General features: G+C 36.0%; 1 protein-coding gene across 5 annotated transcripts in view; it reads left to right on the top strand.

Moving 5' to 3' along the window:
- The window catches only part of LOC123539834 (kynureninase-like), a 37,005-nt gene extending 15,859 nt beyond the window's left edge, over window positions 1–21,146 (top strand). For all 5 annotated transcript variants that reach the window (XM_053527209.1, XM_053527208.1, XM_053527207.1 and 2 more), the window contains exons 6-13: window positions 768–839; window positions 2,021–2,095; window positions 4,976–5,122; window positions 5,631–5,729; window positions 11,467–11,593; window positions 12,256–12,341; window positions 16,815–17,108; window positions 19,833–21,146. In XM_053527209.1, coding sequence (XP_053383184.1) covers window positions 768–839; window positions 2,021–2,095; window positions 4,976–5,122; window positions 5,631–5,729; window positions 11,467–11,593; window positions 12,256–12,341; window positions 16,815–17,108; window positions 19,833–19,958 — 1,026 coding nt within the window. In that variant the 3' untranslated portion in view covers window positions 19,959–21,146. The remainder of the gene's footprint in view (window positions 1–767; window positions 840–2,020; window positions 2,096–4,975; window positions 5,123–5,630; window positions 5,730–11,466; window positions 11,594–12,255; window positions 12,342–16,814; window positions 17,109–19,832) is intronic.
- Window positions 21,147–24,228: the final 3,082 nt, after the last annotated feature.

Genomic DNA, 24,228 nt, shown 5'->3' with positions numbered 1-24,228 from the left:
GCGGATCTAGTGAAAAAAGTAGTTTTTATGCAAGAATTGTCTGAACAAGATAGACTAAAGCCCGCACTGGATATACAGAACTGAAAATCATTATTATGAATAAATTATTAAAACAGCCACGTTACTATTGTTCTCAAGATAAAATATGATAGTAAATCTCTTTAATCATGGTCAAATATCTCAAAAAACAAACACAAGAACATATACATTTTATTTCACCATATTAAAGATCATATTTTTGTTTACAACTGTGAGAAGTTTCATTGAAATATACATTGTAGAAAAATTTCTTTGCACAGAAATGCTATTAGTAGAATTATGATTTTCCCATAGACACCCATTATGAAAACTTGTGTGACGTCGAAATTTTTCAGATCAGTTTTAAATTAGCAAAAAATGTAGCTCACAACCCTATCTTTCATTTTCCGAATTTTCTAAATGTATACTGAAGTTTTGAAAAATCAGGGTTTAGAAAAAAAAAATATCCAAAGGTGCAGAACTACTTTAAGATAGATGAGTTGTGCAATTTACAAACACTGGTAAAAGGAGCAGGAATCCAGCACTGTGTTGGGGTTAGATTTTATGGATTTACACTACCATGATATCTAAAAAGTTAATCACCTTCAAATAATAATGATTTGACGGTTTACAGAATAATTGCAACAGTTGTGGATTATTTTTTTAAATTTGAAAACTTTTAAAATATTATTTTTATTGAAACAAGTTCTTATATTATTTTGAGGAATGTATTTAATTGAATGTTACAGGTGTCATTTTACAGACCAACCCAAACACGTTATAAGGTGTTAATGGAAGGCCATGCTTTCCCTTCAGATCATGTAAGATTTATATATCTGTTGTTATTGTCATTACTGATTATTGGTACTTGAGGACTTTTATTATACTTTTTTTATTAAAAAGCATCTAAGGTGTCAAGATTGACCTGCTATAAACATGCATGTTTATGAATACAGTCAAACTTTGTTATCCCGATTTTGACGGAAGCGGCAAAATTTGATCGAGTTATCAGTAGTTCCAACCATCGCACAATATAGATTATATAGGGATTTGGCCGGGACCTAATGATGAGTTCGACAAAAGGTGCTATTTGAATGATCTGAATTGAAGCGAACAAAGTTTGACCAACTTATAAAAAGTCACTTTGGTGTTCAAAACGATGCACCTTTAAGGGTAGCAAGTCACTCAATTTATTTATGAAACAGTATATTGGATGCATTTTGTTCATTAACACATACAATGTATTTTGCACAGCAGGATTAGCACAAGAATGATGTTTGTTGATGTCAGTTGATATTTTGACTATGTATTACTAGTATTGCAAACTATTTCATCAGTTTTTGTAGTAGAAAAACAAGTAAACCAAAATTACAGAAATACCCTGTATGTGCCAGTGAATAAAACCATTTTGTATCAGAATAAAAAGCATTTAAGGATAACATGGTGTAATAGCCATATTTCATATCTTGTAACTGGATGGTAATATTTTAATGAAATTTGGTCACTTTAAAGACAAACAAAATTAAAAACTTTTCACTGAGAGATTTTTCAAATTTTATCATTTTTGGGGGAGATAATCGGTATTGAAGTTAACATTGATGCCTTTTGGGGAAAATATAATTTCTTTGATTATGAGAATCTGAACTTGTGTTTCGAGAAAATTTTGCAGTAGAAAGCTGCATAATATGATTCTGATACAAATATCAAAAAGAAATCTAAAATTCCCCGTAGGGAAAAGGAGAAAATCATTTTTTTTTTCTAGTTTCCAAGGGAGATAACTCATGAAAAAACAAAATTATCAGGGGTTGTAATCTAAAGGAAATTTTTTAGAACCTCTGTTACTATATAACTTGTCAATATGCATCTTATTTCTATTGTTTGACATTTTTAAAGCTTAAATTATCAAGTTGTATGTACACTTTTGGTGAAATTGAGGCCTGTTACACCATGTTATCCTTAATCTGCCTACTGAGTGTAACCAAATCTTTTATTTGTATTTCAGTATGCTGTAGAAAGTCAAATAAAGTTAAAGGGCTATAACCCAGAAACTGCCATGATTTTAATGGAACCAAGGGAGGTAAGCAGTTCTCACAGAAATATAGCAACTTGAGCTGTATGTTAATTATATAGACTGATCAAAATTCATATTGCTGGTGTGTCTGGAATACATTTTATGATATATCTCATAGCTTTATGACTGTCATTTAATTTGCAGCAATATTTTCATTTTGATAAAAGTCTACAGTAGCAGATATGTGGGAAGGGAGATAATTTAGTTTTAAATATATTCTAAAAAAAACCCAACTTATCACTATATTTTCAATGACAAGGCCTATGTTCTTCGTGACGACTGACAGAAAACAGTATATAATTATGGTCATTTGTCTACCACTTCCGATTCTTGTGGAGAAGTTGTAAGACACTTTTAGAGAAATAGATGAGACGCACCATGAGAAAACCAACATAGTGGCTTTGCGACCAGCATGGATCCAGACCAGCCCGTGCATCCGTGCAGTCTGGTTAGAATCCATGCTCTTCGCTTTCAAAGCCTATTGCAATTAGAGAAACTGTTAGCGAACAGCATGGATCCTGACCAGACTGCGAGGATGCGCAGGCTAGTCTGGATCCATGCTGGTCGCAAAGCCACTATGTTTTTTAGCTCACCTGTCACATAGTGACAAGGTGAGCTTTTGTGATCACGCAGCGTCCGTCGTCCGTCGTCCGTCCGTCCGTGCGTTAGTCCGTCCGTCCGTAAACTTTTGCTTGTGACCACTCTAGAGGTCACATTTTTTGTGGGATCTTTATGAAAGTTGGTCAGAATGTTCATCTTGATGATATCTAGGTCAAGTTCGAAAGTGGGTCACTTGCCATCAAAAACTAGGTCAGTAGGTCTAAAAATAGAAAAACCTTGTGACCTCTCTAGAGGCCATATATTTCATAAAATCTTCATGAAAATTGGTCAGAAAGTTCATCTTGATGATATCTAGGTCAAGTTCGAAACTGGGTCACATGCCATCAAAAACTAGGTCAATAGGTCTAAAAATAGAAAAACCTTGTGACCTCTCTAGAGGCCATATATTACAAAGATCTTCATGAAAATTGGTCAGAAGGTTCACCTTGATGATATCTAGATCAAGTTCGAAACTGGGTCATGTGCCTTCAAAAACTAGGTCAGTAGAGCTAAAAATAGAAAAACCTTGTGACCTCTCTAGAGGCCATATATTTCATGAAATCTTCATGAAAATTGGTCAGAATGTTCACCTTGATGATATTAAGGTCAAGTTTGAAAGTGGGTCACGTGCCATCAAAAACTAGGTCAGTAGGTCAAATAATAGAAAAACAGTGTGACCTCTCTAGAGGCTATATTTTTCATGGGATCTGTATGAAAATTGGTCAGAATGTTCATCTTGATGATATCTAGGTCAAGTTCGAAAGTGGGTCACGTGCCATCAAAAACTAGGTCAGTAGGTCAAATAATAGAAAAACCTTGTGACCTCTCTAAAGGCCATATTTTTCATGGGATCTGTATGAAAGTTGGTCTGAATGTTCATCTTGATGATATCTAGGTCAAGTTCGAAACAGGGTCATGTGCGGTCAAAAACTAGGTCAGTAGGTCTAAAAATAGAAAAACCTTGTGACCTCTCTAGAGGCCATACTTATGAATGGATCTCCATAAAAATTGGTCAGAATGTTCATCTTGATGATATCTAGGTCAAGTTCGAAAGTGGGTCACGTGCCTTCAAAAAGTAGGTCAGTAGGTCAAATAATGAAAAAACGTTGTGACCTCTCTAGAGGCCATATTTTTCATGGGATCTGTATGAAAGTTGGTCTGAATGTTAATCTTGATGATGTATAGGTCAAGTTTGAAACTGGGTCAACTGCGATTAAAAACTAGGTCAGTAGGTCTTGAAATAGAAAAACCTTGTGACCTCTCTAGAGGCCATACCCTGGAATGGATCTTCATGAAAATTGGTCAGAGTGTTCACCTTGATGATATCTAGGTCAAGTTTGAAACTGGGTCACGTGCCTTAAAAAACTAGGTCAGTAGGTCAAATAATAAAAAAACCTTGTGACCTCTCTAGAGGCCATACTTTTCATGGGATCTGTATGAAAGTTGATCTGAATGTTCATCTTGATGATATCTTGGTCAAGTTTGAAACTGGGTCAACTGCGGTCAAAAACTAGGTCAGTAGGTCTAAAATTATTAAAATATTTTGACCTCTCTAGAGGCCATATTTTTCAATGGATCTTCATTGAAAATTGATCTGAATGTTCACCTTGATGATATCTAGGTCAGTTTCAAAACTTGGTCACGTGCGATCAAAAACTAGGCCAGTAGATATAAAAATAGAAAAACCTTGTGACCTCTCTAAAGGCCATATTTTTCACGAGATCTTCATGAAAATTTGTGAGAATGTTCACCTTGATGATATCTAGGTAAGGGTCAAAACAGGGTCACGTATCTTCGAAAACTAGGTCAATAGGTCAAATAATAGAAAAACCTTGTGACCTCTCTAGAGACCATATTTTTCAATGGATCTTCATGAAAATTGGTCAGAATTTTTATCTTGATAATATCTAGGTCAAGTTCAAAACTGGGTCACATGAGCTCAAAAACTAGGTCACTATGTCAAATAATAGAAAAAACGACGTCATACTCAAAACTGGGTCATGTGGGAAGAGGTGAGCGATTCAGGACCATCGTGGTCCTCTTGTTTTCCATGGCTTGGCTCATAATGTTAGTAAGACATCCAGGAACCCTGGTTAGGTTGTCTATTGTATATAACTGAATTTCTGTTTGAAAAAGTAAAAATGAATTAAACACAACAATAAAAAAAAATGATGACTAATTTGACGTAGACTTCAATCTCTTTACTGATTTTAAGGTCTAGATTGTTAATACACATAAATTCAGAAGAATTTGTAGTATACAATATTATACTGTTATATTTTACAGGGAGAACACACCCTAAGAAAGGAGGATATTTTACAGACAATAGAAGATCAAGGAGATTCTATAGCTCTTGTATGTTTCAGCGGGGTACAGTATTATACTGGACAAAAATTTGATATGGAAGCTATAACACTGGCTGGTCAGAAAAAGGTAATTGTTTTCTCTTAATGTAGACCCAGCCTTTCAGCTTGTGTCCTGTATTAACCATTGTGCCATCTGTTTGTTCCAGTTCTTATGAAGGAGGACATGGGAATCTTGTTTTTGTTAGTTGTAACATGTATTCAATTCCATTTGAAAAAAAAATAAAGAAATGAGGCCTTTAATTTAAGTAGTCAACCTGTAATGGCAGTTAGTAATTTTCGTGCTGTTAAGTTTTTCTGGTACCTTAAGTCTTTGGTTATTAATGTATTAAAGTAGTTCAGACTGGTTCATACCTTCCTGTATCAGCTAGAGCGTACTGAATCCACAGTCAGATAATACATTATACAGTTTCTAAGAAGTTGGCATTTTTCATTACAGATTGGCCACCTTAATTATACAGTTTTGAAATTTGGAGTAATTGTAGGAACAAACACTTACATTTTACATTATTTTTAGCATTATAGAATTCATTAAAATATAAGACCATTTTAGAGTTACATATGTTTTTGCATTTTAGGGATGTGTTGTAGGCTGGGATCTGGCACATGCTGCAGGCAATGTAGAAGTAAAGCTTCATGATTGGGGAGTAGATTTTGCATGCTGGTGTACTTATAAGGTACAGTTGCACATACCTATCATAGAAAATATGCAAAATAACAACTGTTGGAAGTTTCTTTAAAATCTACATTGTAGGATTTTTAATGTACATGAAAATCTAATGGAGATTGTTATTTTCCATAGATTTGAATTATGAAAACATGCTTGAGATCCATTTTGTTTTGAAATCAATTCAGCAGAATGTCAGGCACACATTCCTATTATTTTTTAGCTCACCTGTCACAAAGTGACAAGGTGAGCTTTTGTGATCGCGCGGTGTCCGTCGTCCGTTGTCCGTCCGTCCGTAAACTTTTGCTTGTGACCACTCTAGAGGTCACATTTTTCATGGGATCTTTATGAAAGTTGGTCAGAATGTTCATCTTGATGATATCTAGGTCAAGTTCGAAACTGGGTCACGTGCCTTCAAAAACTAGGTCAGTAGGTCTAAAAATAGAAAAACCTTATGACCTCTCTAGAGGCCATATATTTCACAAGATCTTCATGAAAATTGGTCAGAATGTTCACCTTGATGATATCTAGGTCAAGTTCGAAACTGGGTCACGTGCCGTCAAAAACTAGGTCAGTAGTTCTAAAAATAGAAAAACCTTGTGACCTCTCTAGAAGCCATATATTTCAAAAGATCTTCATGAAAATTGGTCAGAATGTTCACCTTGATGATATCTAGGTCAAGTTTGAAACTGGGTCACGTGCCGTCAAAAACTAGGTCAGTAGGTCAAATAATAGCAAAACCTTGTGACCTCTCTACAGGCCATATATTTCATGAGATCTTCATGAAAATTGGTCAGAATGTTCACCTTGATGATATCTAGGTCAAGTTCGAAAGTGGGTCACGTGCCATCAAAAACTAGGTCAGTAGGTCAAATAATAGAAAAACCTTTTGACCTCTCTAGAGGCCATATTTTTTATGGGATCTGTATGAAAGTTGGTCTGAATGTTCATCTTGATGATATCTAGGTCAAGTTCGAAAGTGGGTCACGTGCCGACGAAAACTAGGCCAGTAGGTCAAAAAATAGAAAAACCTTGTGACCTCTCTAAAGGCCACATTTTTCATGGGATCTGTATGAAAATTGGTCTGAATGTTCATCTTGATGATATCTAGGTCATGTTCGAAACAGGGTCATGTGCGGTCAAAAACTAGGTCAGTAGGTCTAAAAATAGAAAAACCTTGTGACCTCTCTAGAGGCCATACTTGTGAATGGATCTCCATAAAAATTGGTCAGAATGTTCACCTTGATGATATCTAGGTCAAGTTTGAAACTGGATCACGTGCCTTTAAAAACTAGGTCAGTAGGTCAAATAATAAAAAAAACCTTGTGACATCTCTAGAGGCCATACTTTTCATGAGATCTGTATGAAAGTTGGTCGGAATGTTCATCTTGATGATATCTAGGTCAAGTTTGAAACTGGGTCAACTGCGGTCAAAAACTAGGTCAGTAGGTCTAAAATTATAGATAAACCTTGTGACCTCTCTAAAGGCCATATTTTTCAATGGATCTTCATGAAAATTGATCTGAATGTTCACCTTGATGATATCTAGCTCATTTTCGAAACTGGGTCACGTGCAGTCAAAAACTAGGCCAGTAGGTATGAAAATAGAAAAACCTTGTGACCTCTCTAGAGGCCATATTTTTCATGAGATCTTCATGAAAATTAGTGAGAATGTTCACCTTGATGATATCTAGGTAAAGTTCAAAACAGGGTCACATACCTTCGAAAACTAGGTCAATAGGTCAAATAATAGAAAAACCTTGTGACCTCTCTAGAGACCATATTTTTCAATGGATCTTCATGAAAATTGGTCAGAATTTTTATCTTAATAATATCTAGGTCAAGTTCAAAACTGGGTCACATCAGCTCAAAAACTAGGTCACTATGTCAAATAATAGAAAAAACGACGTCATACTCAAAACTGGGTCATGTGGGAAGAGGTGAGCGATTCAGGACCATCATGGTCCTCTTGTATTTGCTGACTTTTACCCTTGTCTGTTAATCCATCTGGATGTCCACCCATTCATCTGTCCAAATTTATGTTGTGCATATTTGACCGAGAGCGTAGCCAGAGATTATTGGCTATAAGTACTTATATTGAACAAATCAAGAAGGCAACAGTTGTAAGAATTTTAAATCCAATAACTTGAAACTAATAGAGAAAGAAGTAGTCCAATCCAAACTTTTCAGCATTTGGTAATTTTTATGCCCCCGGCATCTATTGATGCGGGAGGCATATAGTGATTGTCCTGTCTGTCCGTCCGTTCATTCGTTCGTCCGTCCGTACGAGGTTAACCAAATGTGACCGTTTCGTCTAGCATCATCTAGCATTCGTCTACCTCTAACTAGAATGACTTCATACTAATGCAGAAGTAACCTGTGACCATTCCTCATCTTCAGACATCACCTGACCTCAGTTTGACCTTGACCTTGACCCTCGTTTTGGACTTAGGTTGCTTTGTATCAACAAGGCATCAAGTGTTTATTGAATGCAGCTCCTTGTTTCCTTTTTTTTTTAGGATGCCACTTTGTTAAACACCAAAAACATGTTCCGGGCTGTGCCCACCAGTCAGCATGAATTTTTATCATTTATCATGACATTGTATCTGTGTTTAGGCTAATGAAAAGGACTGCAAAGATTTGATAATCTTATTATTATGTCTCCCACCACACAGTGGTGTGGGTGGCATATTGATTTACTCCAGTCTGTCTGTGTGTCAGTCACAAAGCTTGTCCGCACTCTAAGTCGAACATTTCTCATCCAATTTTCACCAAACTTGAACAAAATGTGTTTGACCATAAGAGCTCGGCCAAGTTCGATAACTAGCCAAATCGGTCCAGGCGTCTTGGAGTTATGGCCCTTGAATTACCAAAAATCGGCCTTTTTACTCTTGTCCGCACTCTTATTCAAACATTTCTCATCCGATCTTCACCAAACTTGAACAAAATGTGTTTGACCATGAGACCTCGTCCAAATTTGATAACTAGCCAAATCGGTCCAGGCATTATGGAGTTACGGCCCTTGAATTATCGAAAAATTGGCAGTTTTACTCTTGTCCGCACTCTAAGTCGAACATTTCTCATCCGATCTTCACCAAACTTGAACAAAATGTGTTTGACCATGAGACCTCGGCCAAGTTCGATAACTAGCCAAATCAGTCCAGGCATTTTGGAGTTACGGCCCTTGAATTATCGAAAAATTGGCAGGTTTACTCTTGTCCGCACTCTAAGTCGAACATTTCTCATCCGATCTTCACCAAACTTGAACAAAATGTGTTTGACCATGAGACCTCGGCCAGGTTTGATAACTAGCCAAATCGGTCTAGGCATTTTGGAGTTACGGCCCTTGAATTACTGAAAAATCTGCCTTTTTACTCTTGTCCGCTCTCTAAATCCAACATTTCTCATCCGATCTTCACTAAACTTGGACAAAATGCATTTGGCCATAAGACCTTAGCCAAGTTCGATAACTAGCCAAATCCACCCAAGCACTTTTGATTTATGGCCCTTCAATTACTGATTAGATCCACTCATCCAGACCATATAATTGGATCCACTCATCTAAACCATCTAAAGAAACTAGACATTTTACATAGGGGCAGTTGTGGGAGACATGCGCTTTTCTCAAAAGCATCTCTAGTTATTTTACGCTTTTGAAGATTATTATCTGGTATGACTGTTGGGGAAACTTGTTTGTATTTACTGTTGGGGTAACTGGTTTGTATGTACTGTTGCTAAGTGGTTTGTATGTACTGTTGGGGTAACTGGTTTGTATGTACTGTTGGGGTAACTGGTTTGTATGTACTGTTGCTAACTGGTTTGTATGTACTGTTGGGGTAACTGGTTTGTATGTACTGTTGCTAACTGGTTTGTATGCACTGTTGGGGTAACTTGTTTGTATGCACTGTTGGGGAAACTTGTTTGTATGCACTGTTTGGGTAACTTGTTTGTATGCACTGTTTGGGAAACTTGTTTGTATGCACTGTTGGGGTAACTTGTTTGTATGCACTGTTGGGGAAACTTGTTTGTATGCACCGTTGGGGTAACTGGTTTGTATGCACTGTTGGGGAAACTTGTTTGTATGTACTGTTGGGGAAACCTGTTTGTATGCACTGTTGGGGTAACTTGTTTGTATTCACTGTTGGGGAAACCTGTTTGTATGTACTGTTGGGGAAACTTGTTTGTATGTACTGTTGGGGTAACTGGTTTGTATGCACTGTTGGGGTAACTTGTTTGTATGCACTGTTGGGGTAACTGGTTTGTATGCACCGTTGGGGTATCTGGGTTTGTATGCACTGTTGGGGTAACTGGTTTGTATGTACTGTTGGGGTAACTGGTTTGTATGCACTGTTAGGGTAACCGGTTTGTATGTACTGTTGGGTTAACCGGTTTGTATGTACTGTTAGGGAAACTTGTTTGTATGCACTGTTAGGGTAACCAGTTTGTATGTACTGTTGGGTTAACCGGTTTGTATGTACTGTTGGGGTTACTGGTTTGTATGCACTGTTAGGGTAACCGGTTTGTATGCACTGTTGGGTTAACCGGTTTGTATGCACTGTTGGGTTAACTGGTTTGTATGTACTGTTGGGGTAACTGGTTTGTATGTACTGTTGGGGTAACCGGTTTGTTTGCACTGTTAGGGTAACTGGTTTGTATGTACTGTTGGGTTAACCGTATTGTATGTACTGTTGGGGTAACTGGTTTGTATGTACTGTTGGGGTAACTTGATTGTATATACTGTTGGGGAAACTTGTTTGTATGTACTGTTGGGGTAACCTGTTTGTATGCACTGTTGGGGTAACCTGTTTGTATGCACTGTTGGGGTAACCGGTTTGTATGTACTGTTGGGGTAACCGGTTTGTATGCACTGTTGGGGTAACTTGTTTGTATGCACTGTTGGGGTAACTTGTTTGTATGTACTGTTTGGGAAACTTGTTTGTATGTACTGTTGGGGTAACTGGTTTGCATGCACTGTTGGGGTAACTTGTTTGTATGCACTGTTCGGGTAACTGGTTTGTATGTACTGTTGGGGTAACTGGTTTTTATGCACTGTTTGTATGCACTGTTGGGGTAACTTGTTTGTATGTACTGTTGGGGTAACTGGTTTGTATGCACTGTTGGGGTAACTTGTTTGTATGCCCTGTTGGGGTAACTTGTTTCTATGTACTGTTGGGGAAACTTGTTTGTATGCACTGTTGGGGTAACTGGTTTGTATGCACTGTTGGGGTAACTGGTTTGTATGCACTGTTGGGGTAACTGGTTTGTATGCACTGTTGGGGTAACTGGTTTGTATGCACTGTTGGGGTAACTGGTTTGTATGCACTGTTGGGGTAACCGGTTTGTATGCACTGTTGGGTTAACCGGTTTGTATGTACTGTTGGGGTAACCGGTTTGTATGTACTGTTGGGGTAACCGGTTTGTATGTACTGTTGGGTTAACCGGTTTGTATGTACTGTTAGGGTAACTGGTTTGTATGTACTGTTGGGTTAACCGGTTTGTATGTACTGTTGGGGTAACTGGTTTGTATGCACTGTTGGGGTAACTGGTTTGTATGCACCGTTGGGGTAACTGGTTTGTATGCACTGTTGGGTTAACTGGTTTGTATGCACTGTTGGGGTAACTTGTTTGTATGCACTGTTGGGGTAACTTGTTTGTATGTACTGTTGGGGTAACCGGTTTGTATGTACTGTTGGGTTAACCGGTTTGTATGTACTGTTGGGGTAACTTGTTTGTATGTACTGTTTCAGTATATGAACTGTGGTGCAGGATGTCTGTCAGGACTGTTTATACATGAAAAACATTACAACAATGACTACCCTCGTCTCACTGGTTGGTGGGGACATCAACTCTCCACAAGATTTGAGATGGACAACAGTATGTTTTCCTTGTTATTATCTGAATCTTGTAATGAGTTACCTGCATGCAGAATGAAGATTATGAAATTTTGAAATTAAGACATTGTCACTGTTAACAAAACGTCAGTCATGACATAGCAGTAAAAAAAATTTAAAAAACGTGTTCACACTACAGAAAATTGATTTATTAGTGGAATAGTGTCAAAATCTCATACAGTATTTTCTGGACATGATTTGCATGAACTTTGATATTGACACCTTAACAATTACAAAATTTTCTTTAATATGAAAGTGCCGCCCACTTAGTAAGGGAGAGCGTTGGTCTACGGATCGCTTGGTCGCAAGTTTGATCCCCGGGCGGGGCGTATGTTCTCTTTGATGATTTGATAAAAGAAATTGTGTCTGAAATAATTCGTCCTCCACCTGTGATAATTAATGTGGGGAAGTTGGCAGTTCCTTGTGGAGAACAGGTTTGTACTGGTACAGAATCCAGGAACACTGGTTAGGTCAACTGCCAGTCGTTACATGACTGAAATACTGTTGAAAAATGGTGTTAAACCCAAAACAAACAAATTAATATGAAAGTAATATGCATTTCATATTATGTAATTAAATTACATTTGTAAAAGATTTTTTAATGAAAGTTGTAGTATTTCTTGATATTGTTGATGTATATTTCAGAATTCCATCCTTATCCTGGGGCTAGGGGTTATAGGTTGAGTAATACGCCTGGTTTTCTCTGTCCACCTATCAAAGCCAGCTTGGAGGTGAGTTTTGCAATAAGAATACATCCTTTCTAGCTTGACTATTCGCTGTCGGCATCGCACCTTGGTTAAATTTTGCATGCAAGTATGTATAACTATCGTTTAAAGGCATATACAATGTAGCTTGTAAACTTATTTTTTATGCCCCCGAAAGGAGGCATATAGTTTTTGAACCGTCTGTCGGTCTGTCCGCAATTTTCGTGTCCGGTCCATATCTTTGTCATCGATGGATGGATTTTCAAATAACTTGGCATGAATGTGTACCACAGTAAGACGACATGTCGCACGAAAGACCCAGGTCCGTAGCTCAAAGGTCAAGGTCACAGACGTTAACGGTCATTTTTCATGATGTGCATTCGTGTCCGGTCCATATCTTTGTCATTGATGGATGGATTTTCAAATAACTTGGCATGAATGTGTACCACAGTAAGACAACATGTCGCGCGAAAGACCCAGGTCCGTAGCTCAAAGGTCAAGGTCACACTTAGACGTTAAAGGTCATTTTTCATGATGTGCATTCATGTCCGGTCCATATCTTTGGCATCGATGGATGGATTTTCAAATAACTTGGCATGAATGTGTACCACAGTAAGACGACGTGTCGCTTGCAAGACCCAGGTCCGTAGCTCAAAGGTCAAAGGTCATATTTCATGATAGTGCATTGATGGGCATGTCCGGTCCATATCTTTGTCATTCATGCATGGATTTTAAAATTATTGGGCATGAATGTGTACCACAGTAAGACGACGTGTCGCGCGCAAGACCCAGGTCCGTAGGTCAAAGGTCCTAAACTCTGGCGATAACTGTTTATTCAAAGTGCCATCGGGGGCATGTGTCATCCTATGAAGACAGCTCTTGTTCTTTTTCTAGGTCAATTACCAACCTCACTGGATCAGGTCCCATAACTCTATTACATGTATTTTAGCCAAATTATGCACCCTTTTGGACTTAATTAAAAATTACTGGTTGAAGTTTTGCATGCAAGTTACTGTCACCAAAACTAATGCAGATATTGAAATGAAACTTCACATGTGTCTTTGGGGTTATAAAACTAGGTGATAGCATCAAGTCGCACAACTCTGGTGTGAATTTTGGCAAAATTATGCCCCCTTTTGGACTTAATTAAAAATTCCTGGTTAAAATTTTGCATGCAAGTTACTATCTTCAAAACTAATGCAGATATTGAAAGGAAACTTCACACGTGTCTTTGGGGTTATAAAACTAGGTGATAGCATCAAGTCGCATAACTCTGATACGCATTTTGGCCAAATTATGCCCAACCAAGATAGCGTTAATTTAGCATAAGTATAAATTCAATAAACACATTTTGTCTAAGGAATATTATGAGTATAAGTACTACTGTATTAGCGTTGTCAAGATTTGCATTGACCAGAACATATTTTGTCAAAATTCATTGGAAATGCAAGTTTATACAATTTTTATTACCTCCCTTTGTCTGTCTTGGTTGCGCAGCCAAGATAGATTTAAAATAAATTAATTCCGAAGCTACACGTTGTTTCAAAACTTGACTTTTGTTGAAATATTCCAATATATATCAATTACAAATGTAAAACTAGAAATTATAATAAAGTTAAAAGAAATAACTCACTTTTTAAACACGTTTGTATTAAAGGGAGATAATTACAAAATTTTATAAAAAGTAATAAATCATGCATTTCCAGGAATCTAACTCTGTAATGGGTCTTTTTGTTCCTTAGAGGGAAATGCAACGTTGTTCTTATGTTAATTTCGTCAGCTGGGATTTCTTTAAAACATTTAAAGAAGTGAAAGAATTATCAAAATCGGCCTAAAAATGAGAAAGTTATGAGCATTTAAATATTTGGTCAAATTGATGGCCATTTTGTTTCCATGGCAACAACAAACAAAATGGCGGATTTATTAAATTTTTAGATACACATTTGAACTGTATTTACTTATTTCAGTAAAATAATTTCTCTACTTTTTCCAGCTATAATGAAAGAAATTATCATGTTTTACACCTTCACGGCTACTAAACGCTAGCGCCACCACCAAATTGTGGTGATAACGAAAAGAGCTATCGACATTTCCGTGGTGCAGCTATCGCCCGTTTCTACTTGTAAACACGTGAGTAAAATTTATATTTTATCTTATATTTTCATTGATAGAACGTTTTTCGAAAATCGGAGAATGTAGTTCCGTGTAACAACACTTTTACAACAGGTTGGCTGTAATTTCATTAAAATATTATGCAAATTGTGGTGCCAGGAGCTTTTCTCCCGAATTTGACAGTGGCATATTTTCATATCGGCCAGTATTCGAACACCATTCCGATGATTAGACACACTGTAAGAACATACCTGCGCATGCAAATGGTGTAGAAATGAATTACACTTATTCCCATACACAAAAGAATTACGAAACACAGTAAAATATTAAAACACGACTATTTTTGAAAGTGGTGGCGCTATCATTCAAGTGGTGGCGCTATACAGTAGTGGTGGTGCTGTTATATATGATTAGTGGCTGATATATTCAATTTTAATACATGAAAATGTCTGTCTGCAAGCCACGGAAATTTCTACAATAATGGATGTTATCAACCTATCCCACACTACACCCAAATTACGTTACTCAACAAAATACATGTAGTAACCTCTACATGATCGCAAAATAATCTACATGTATATGGATTTGACAGATTGTACATCTAAGCTCTATTGATTAATCATATTCAATCGATTGGAACTGAAAATGCACTGTACTCACTTTTCAGAAAGAATTGTGACAGTAAGGTCTTTTGTTTACAATGACATGCAAACGACGTATAAAAACAAAGGGAAGTAACATTCAGAATCTTAATATAACAAATAAATTCTACACTATCTTCAGATTATTTCCTGGACACAAATCTTTGTTTGAAATAAAAGTATTGCTGCTATTTTTCTTGACCTGAATTTAAAGTACACTTAGGTTTGTATTTAAGTAGAATATTTAAAGGTTAGAAATAATTCTACATTTAGTAACGTTTTAAACACTTTGACTACAAGAGTCCCAAGGGTCTGTGAGTATTTTGTTCTTTTTTTTTTTCTTAGATAGAGAATGTTTCATCAAGGTAAATAAACTATGATCGTGTTTTTCTTTCTTTAATAACATAATTCCTTGCAGGAAAATTATCAGTTAGAGAATGTTGGTGTTTGTTTTGTTCCGGATGCGTTAGCAGTTCGTATTATTGTATGCCGTAACAGCACCACCACTACTGTATAGCGCCATCACTAGAGTTATAGCGCCACCACTTTTAAAAATCCTGGTATATTTCTTCTAACCTGAGATTCTATTATTCATGGTGTGTGCTTATATAGTTATTTATCATTTCTACACCATTTGCATGCGCAGGTATGTTCTTACAGTGTGTCTATACATCAGAATGGTGTTCGAATACTGGCCGATATGAAAATTTGCCACTGTCAGATTCAGAAGAAAAGCTCCTGACACCACAATTTGCATATTATTTTAATGAAATCACAGCCAACCTGTAGTAAAAGTGTTGTTACACGGAACTACATTCTCTGATTTTCGAAAAAAGTTCTATCAATGAAAATAGAAGATAAAATATAAATTTTACTCACGTGTTTACAAGTAGAAACGGGCGATAGCTGCACCACGGAAATGTCGATAGCTCTTTTCGTTATCACCACAATTTGGTGGTGGCGCTAGCGTTTAGTAGCCGTGACCTTACACTCAAAACATGTTATAGAAGGCTTGAAGATGGCTTTCATATAAAATTAACTTATGGTCAGGCTTTCCTTACCCTTTAAATAAATCTCTAACAGAATATATGAAAACTGAAAAATGTCAGAAAATGTTGCTCAGATGTGATTGACCACCTTTAAAGTTTTGCATGCAAGTACATGTAGCTATTATTTAAAGGCATAATTTCAATGCAGATATTGAATTGAAACTTCACACGTTTCTTTGGTTTTATAAAACTAGGTAGTAGCATCTTGTCTCATAACTCTGACATGTATTTGCAAAATTATGTCCCCTTTTGAACTTAAAAACCTTTGGTTTAAGTTTTGCATTCAAGATACTATATCCAAAACTGATGCAGACACTGGATTGAAACTGTATGGATATTTTAACATTTAGGGTAATATTCCTGCTTCTGGGACAGTTCGAATAGTCGAGCATTGGCTGTCTTACAGACCGCTCTTGTTTTAAATAAAAATTTGTATTGTGTATTAAGTAACCTGATATGATATCATGTCAGCATGTGGCGATTGTTGACCAGTAGAAATAATAGAAAGTTGAGGCAAGCAAGCTAAGTAATTCATGTCAGTTTCATAGTGTAGTTATCTGCTCTTACCAGGAAGAACTTTGTAACTTTTTTCTCCTGAATATCTGTGCCAAAAGGAGAGTTTTGTTTATTTTATGAATAATGTTGACAATTCTTACATTTCTTCATAAGGATACTTTACTTTGTTTTTGTATGTTCAGATATTCCAGAAAACCTCCATGTCGGAATTAACAGAGAAATGCCGTCTGCTGACAGGGTATTTAGAAGCTAGAATTATTCGCCAATATGGCTACCCTGATAAAAACATTCAGAATGGAAACATTGAAAATGGAACAGAAAGTATAAATGGCGATAGTAGTCAAGGACCAGCTAAGCATGTTTATGTAGAAATTCTCACGCCATCTGATCTGTCTCAGCGAGGAGCTCAACTCTCCTTGTCCTTCTCAGTCAACATTACGCAGGTGTTTAAAGAACTCATGAAACGTGGAGTAGTGGTATGTATAATTGAACACTGGAAAATAATTTAACTTCTTGAGTATGAAAATCTGTGGCTTTTTTGCCAAAACAGTTTTGCTGAGGGAAATAGATTCAAGGGTTTCAATCTTTGAAGATACCATTAAAATGAATGAGAATTTCGTTTATTTGTTTGTTTGTTTGGATTTACTCAACTTGAAATCCAAGAAATTTAGTCCCTTACAAATATGCATAACTTCCTAGTACTTCATTAATGTTGCCCTTGTCTGTCTTTCTGGCTGTCTCTCCATCCAAATTGATGCATATCTCCATGTTTGACCCCTAGTCATCAAACCTCACAGGATTGTTAATCAGCATGGGAAGTTTTGCACCTTAAGTTTAAATTTGGATCTCACACAGTCAGACCAGAGTTATGGCCCTTGACTTGGTCAAAAACATGCATATTAAGGGCCTAAGTTTGTGTCACATGTATCTCAAAAAGTATTTGACCTAGGATTATGAAACATTACAGGAATATTATTCAGTGTGTGAAGTTGTGCACCAGGGGTTTTGTTAGAGATACTGCTCAGCCAGACTGTCTTTCCATCCATATGTCCAGATTTGTGTCATGGGTATCTCTAAAGTGTTCGACCCAGAGTCATCAAACCTCACAGGATTGTTCAGCATGGGAAGTGGTGCACCCGATGTTTGAATTTGGATCTAACACAGCCAGACCAGAGTTATGACCATTGACTTAGTCAAAAATGTGTATAAAACCGCATAAAAGTCTGTGTCGCACATATTCCAAGAACTATTTGCCTAGGGTCATGAAACATCATAGGAATATTATTCCGCACGTGGAGTTGTGCACTTGGGATTTTGTTCCGGATTCCTGCCAGTCAGACCAGAGTTATTGCTGTTGGCTGTCAATAATATTCATGAAGGGCATACATGTTTGTTTCACATGTATCTCTAAAAGTGTTTGACTTAAGAGTCTTGAAACATTAGGGGATTGTTATATAGCATGTGAAGTTGCCCACCTGGTGTTCTGTTTGGTATTTTAAAATTTTACACAACCAGACAAGAGTTATGGTCCTTGACTTAGAGAAAAATACACATAATGTGCTTAAAAGTCTGCGTTGCATTAAACCATGTAGGAATATTATTCAGCTTGTGAATTTGTGCACCTGAGTTTTTTTATTTCACTTTGCAATACCAGAGTTATAGCCCTGACTATCAAAAATAAAGTTTGTGTCCCAGTGTCCCAAAATGATTGTACTTGAACTAGTGTCATAAAACAGAGGATTAATACATAGTTGTGCACCAGGTGTTCTCTTTGGAATTTCACTTAGCTAGAGTTACGGTCCTACACTTAGTGAAAAATACACATAAAGTGCTTAAAAGTTTGTGTTGCTTTACATAGAGTCATGAAACCATATTCATTGACAGGACTGGTGGTGGGGGGAGGGGCACCTGTGTCATATTGACACATTTAGTTATAACTTTAAAATCTGTATAATCCTGAACAACTAATTTCTGTTGATGTTGTGGTTAGGTCATTCCAGGAATTCAAATTCCGATGATTAAATGAAACTAAATTTTATACCCCCTCAGAAGTTTTTGAGTTAAGCACAAAGATAAAATTAAAATCCTTGTCTGTAGATCTATCAATGCAGATGTTTGTCCACTTGTCACATGCATATCTCTAAAAGTATTTGACCCGGGGTCATGGAACCTTATAGGAATATCTTTCAGCATGTGAAATTTTGCACCTTTGGATTTGTTTTGAATTTCTCTTAGCCAGACCAGAGTTATGACCATTTAATCAAAAGTGTGCATGAAAGTAGAAGTTTGTGTTACACACACACATTTCAATAAGTATTTGACTTAGAGACATGGAATATTATAGTATAGTAAAAATATGCATAAAGGACCTAAAAGTTTGTAGGAATATTATTCATTATGTCAAGTTGTGTTTTGCTCTGGATTTCTCTCTGCAAGACCAGTGTTATGACCCTTGTCTAAGTCAAATATATGCATTAAGGGCCTAAAAATTGTGTTGCATGTGTCTCAAAAAGTATCTGAACCTTTGAACTGTTTTAAAATCCATATATTTCTTTCTTTGTATTGATCAGAATGCTTTTGGCCTTAAAGTTTCTATTTAATATACATATGTAGTAAATATTCTGGGTCAGATTTTAATCAGATTGAAACATTGCAAACTCCAACACAGTGTTACTTCCCCTTATCAGTACAGTAGGCACTGCCATTACATATAAATTGGGCTGAATTTCAGCCAAGTTATAATTTTCTTTCTTTTTTAAAATTTTGTTGTACAAAGTTTGTATCTCAATAAATAAATAAATGAATGAGCAAAAACTAAAAAGGAATGCAGTAATACTGAAATTACGTCTTTTTTTTCTGGTATTATGATGCACACCCGCTAAAAACATAAACAGTGAAATTATTTGACAGTATTTTCAGTACAGTCAGGGAATTTGAAGAATCGCATACTGTAAAATATAGATCCATTGATTACTTTCATTATGTTCTTAAAGGTTGTGACATAAATGTCAATAATTTGCCTGTAGATTATGGCAAGCATTTGATATACCAAGTGTAGCTAAGTATGTCGCCATTTTAGGGTCACATGATTTTATCATTGTTATATGAATTGTTTGAAGGCAGGGATGATTGTTTGACATATATTCCTGTGCAGAGGTTTGAAACGTTGTAAAAAAGTGAAAGATGTTATTTTTTTTCAGTGTGACGAGAGGAAACCGAAAGTGATTCGTATAGCTCCAGCACCATTGTACTGTTCGTTTGAGGATGTTCACAGGTTTATGAAGTATCTAGACGAGGCCCTTCATGCAGCGCATGCTCTGGAATAATGCAGACTTTATATGTTACAATTTACACAGATTTTACATTACACAGTTTATACAGACTTTACATTACACAGTTACACAGACTTCACACAATTATACAGACTACATTACACCATGATGCAGATGTTACATTACACAATAACACAGACTTTACATTACACAGTTTATGCAATTTTTACATTACACAATTATACAGACTTTACATTACACCATGATGCAGACATTACATTACACACTGATACAGACTGTACATTACATTACACTATGATACAGACTTTATATTACACAGTGATACAAACTTTACATTACACACTGATACAGACTGTACAATGTACATTACACTATGATACAGACTTTACATTACACACTGTTCATTACACATTGATACAGACTGTACAATGTACATTACACCATGATAAAGACTACATTACAAAGTGATGAAGACTGTACATTACACCGTGATACAGACTGTACATTACACCATGATACAGACTTTACGTTACACAGTGATACAGACTTACATTACACAATGATACAGACCTACATTACACTATGATACAGACAACATACATGTGCTAGTTACTGAATGTCTTTCATAAAAATCTGTGATAAAAAATCACAGTAATGTATAGTTTTAAGTTTAATTAACTCTTGGTATATGTAGTGACTTCTGCTGTAGAAAGCTAAGCTTTAAACTTGCTTCCAAATCTTTTTATGTTTGTTGGTGGAACACAAGACTTCCTACAAGGAGGCTGTAGATATGAATCTCTGGTAAAATGTAGTATTTCTATGATGATAACTTGAAGACATCTTTGATCTCACATTTATGGGAAGAACAACTTATATACTGGTAAGAAATCCTGAAATTGCAGTGAAATGTTTTCTTTTGTAGATGCTCACTGCTTAGGTTTGACTATGGAAGAATTCTTTTTAAATGAAATGTGATAGCACATTATGCATTAAGTGAATTTTTTATATATATTTATTTACAAACACTTGAATAGTGTATGGGCAATGGTTAAATATTGTTTGTGCTTGTATTTTTGATTTTTTCTACCAGTGCATTTATGCTCTAGTTAAAGTGTTTTTTGTTTTCTGCTAGATACTAATGCTTAATTTAATGTACGTACAGTTATTAAGTAAGAAATGTTATTGATATCAATTTGACAATAAAGGAATGGTCAAAGATGACATTTGTTGTGTATTTCTGCAAAAGACTGCGATACAATAGTGTAATTTACACATCAATATACACTGAGAAAAATTCCTCACTTTTTTTGGATTGTCTAATTGGGATGTTGTTACTGGATGTTGAAAACACCTATCGGTTTGGAACTTTAAACACTTTTTTCATAAATCAGCTAGAGCTGGTTGCCTTTATGCCAGCTTCCTATACCAAATAAAAACCTGTTCTATAGCTGTAGAACATCTGTGTATAACCCGGGTGTTTTTTTTTTAATTACAAGACTTTGTAAAAGGTTTATGGGGCTATAATTAATTCAGTCTATTCATCAGATAAGGTTCACTGAACAGACAACCAAGTTGTAACCAGGCCATAACTTCCCAAAACATTGGTGGATTGTGATTGAAATGGAACTTGCCCTGTACCTCATAATCATATACCTGTGTACCAAAAGCAATTTCAGTCCATTCATCTTTTTGAAAGTTTTAGAGCAGACATTGGCATTTTGCAGAACTTTTAAGGTAGAAAAGGTCCATTATTTTGTCAAATATTTATGGACTACAGGTATAACTTAAAATAAATTTAGCTTGTGTTTTACTATCACGTACCTGTGTACTCAATTGAATTAAATTCATTTATCCCCTAAAAGTGATACAGCACAGAAACCAAACTTTAGGTCATTAAATGGCCATAGCTATGCCAAATGTTGGTGGATTGTTACCAAAATCGAACTTGGCCTTACTTCAAACAGTTAAACATCCTGCATGTGAAGATGGTATGTAGAGGACAGCACAGTATAAGTGGATGTTTCCATGTCCTAAGGACACAAACCTAGTTAAAATAATAGGAAAGCTTTAGCCTTGAAATGTACAGACATCATTACTTGAGCAGGTAAGGTAACTACACAACATACAGCTGAATACATGTACTTTGTCACAATATCTTTTCACGTGGGCTTTTACAGCAGTAAGGCATGATGTTAGTAACCTGGAAATATTTGTGGTGGTACAAGAGCTTGAATTAACGATAAAACGAGCTTTAAATGGTTGTTTATGTAATTTTGGAATCCAGTACATTGTAGGAAGTTTAATCTGCTGGTCATATATACGAACTTTCAAATTGAAAACTTCAGTGATATGTTGTTCAACAGAAGTACTCAGTGTATAAGCTTTAGTACTATTTAGTTCGTTTCGTAAAACATTTATATAATGTAGGCGTCAAATGATGATAATATTGTTAGCCGCCTTGTCCGCTGGAACTAAAACGTATTTAGAATGAAATTCTTGGATTTCTTTTTTCAGATGTCTTAAAGTGAACTTGGGCTTAGGTGAAAGTAGGTGCTCAGTTGTTTTTATAAAGTTAAATAAGGGAATCGACAATAGAGAATTTGAGATTTCAACCTTCGCCTTCCCCTTCAACGTCTTTTGCGAAGTTAACGTATGAAGTTGAAGTTCGATAAAAATTCTTTGAGATTTCAATTTTTAGCATGAACCTTACTTTATTTAAGGGGACGCATATTGCTACATTCACAGTTCATACAGAAATGCGGAAGGGGTGCATATTCAAGAAATCAATGGTGGGAAAATAAAAAACATATTCCTAAACTGATATAATACTGATGGACACCTGTAATATTCAGTATTTTGTGGATAAGGATGTGGTACTATGAATGTAATAGGAAAACAGAGGTCTTTGTGAAAGTACATTCAACACAATATATTAAGCTTTTGTATAAGGAAAAAACAGGTTTTTTACAATAACAGTGTTCCAAATAATGTTGAAGGGATGAGATTTTCTTTCTAACATACCAGGTTTGCTTAAACATGTAAAAATTTAACGCCACGTCATTTCAGCTCGGGATGGACGCCATATTTCTCATTGATAAAAATGTAAACAAAAAATATCGGAGTGGGATTAGCATTGCAAGGGCATAACATGACATTCTACACAATGCACGGCTACTAAACGCTAGCGCCACCACCAAATTGTGGTGATAACGAAAAGAGCTATCGACATTTCCGTGGTGCAGCTATCGCCCGTTTCTACTTGTAAACACGTGAGTAAAATTTATATTTTATCTTATATTTTCATTGATAGAACGTTTTTCGAAAATCGGAGAATGTAGTTCCGTGTAACAACACTTTTACAACAGGTTGGCTGTAATTTCATTAAAATATTATGCAAATTGTGGTGCCAGGAGCTTTTCTCCCGAATTTGACAGTGGCATATTTTCATATCGGCCAGTATTCGAACACCATTCCGATGATTAGACACACTGTAAGAACATACCTGCGCATGCAAATGGTGTAGAAATGAATTACACTTATTCCCATACACAAAAGAATTACGAAACATACAGTAAAATATTAAAACACGACTATTTGTGAAAGTGGTGGCGCTATCATTCAAGTGGTGGCGCTATACAGTAGTGGTGGCGCTGTTATATATGATTAGTGGCTGATATATTCAATTTTAATACATGAAAATGTCTGTCTGCAAGCCACGGAAATTTCTACAATAATGGATGTTATCAACCTATCCCACACTACACCCAAATTACGTTACTCAACAAAATACATGTAGTAACCTCTACATGATCGCAAAATAATCTACATGTATATGGATTTGACAGATTGTACATCTAAGCTCTATTGATTAATCATATTCAATCGATTGGAACTGAAAATGCACTGTACTCACTTTTCAGAAAGAATTGTGACAGTAAGGTCTTTTGTTTACAATGACATGCAAACGACGTATAAAAACAAAGGGAAGTAACATTCAGAATCTTAATATAACAAATAAATTCTACACTATCTTCAGATTATTTCCTGGACACAAATCTTTGTTTGAAATAAAAGTATTGCTGCTATTTTTCTTGACCTGAATTTAAAGTACACTTAGGTTTGTATTTAAGTAGAATATTTAAAGGTTAGAAATAATTCTACATTTAGTAACGTTTTAAACACTTTGACTACAAGAGTCCCAAGGGTCTGTGAGTATTTTGTTCTTTTTTTTTTCTTAGATAGAGAATGTTTCATCAAGGTAAATAAACTATGATCGTGTTTTTCTTTCTTTAATAACATAATT

Source organism: Mercenaria mercenaria, chromosome 16 (assembly GCF_021730395.1).
Source record: "Mercenaria mercenaria strain notata chromosome 16, MADL_Memer_1, whole genome shotgun sequence".
NCBI lineage: Eukaryota > Metazoa > Mollusca > Bivalvia > Venerida > Veneridae > Mercenaria > Mercenaria mercenaria.
Note: the sequence above shows the minus strand (reverse complement) of the source record. Positions and strands in the feature narration are given on the sequence as shown.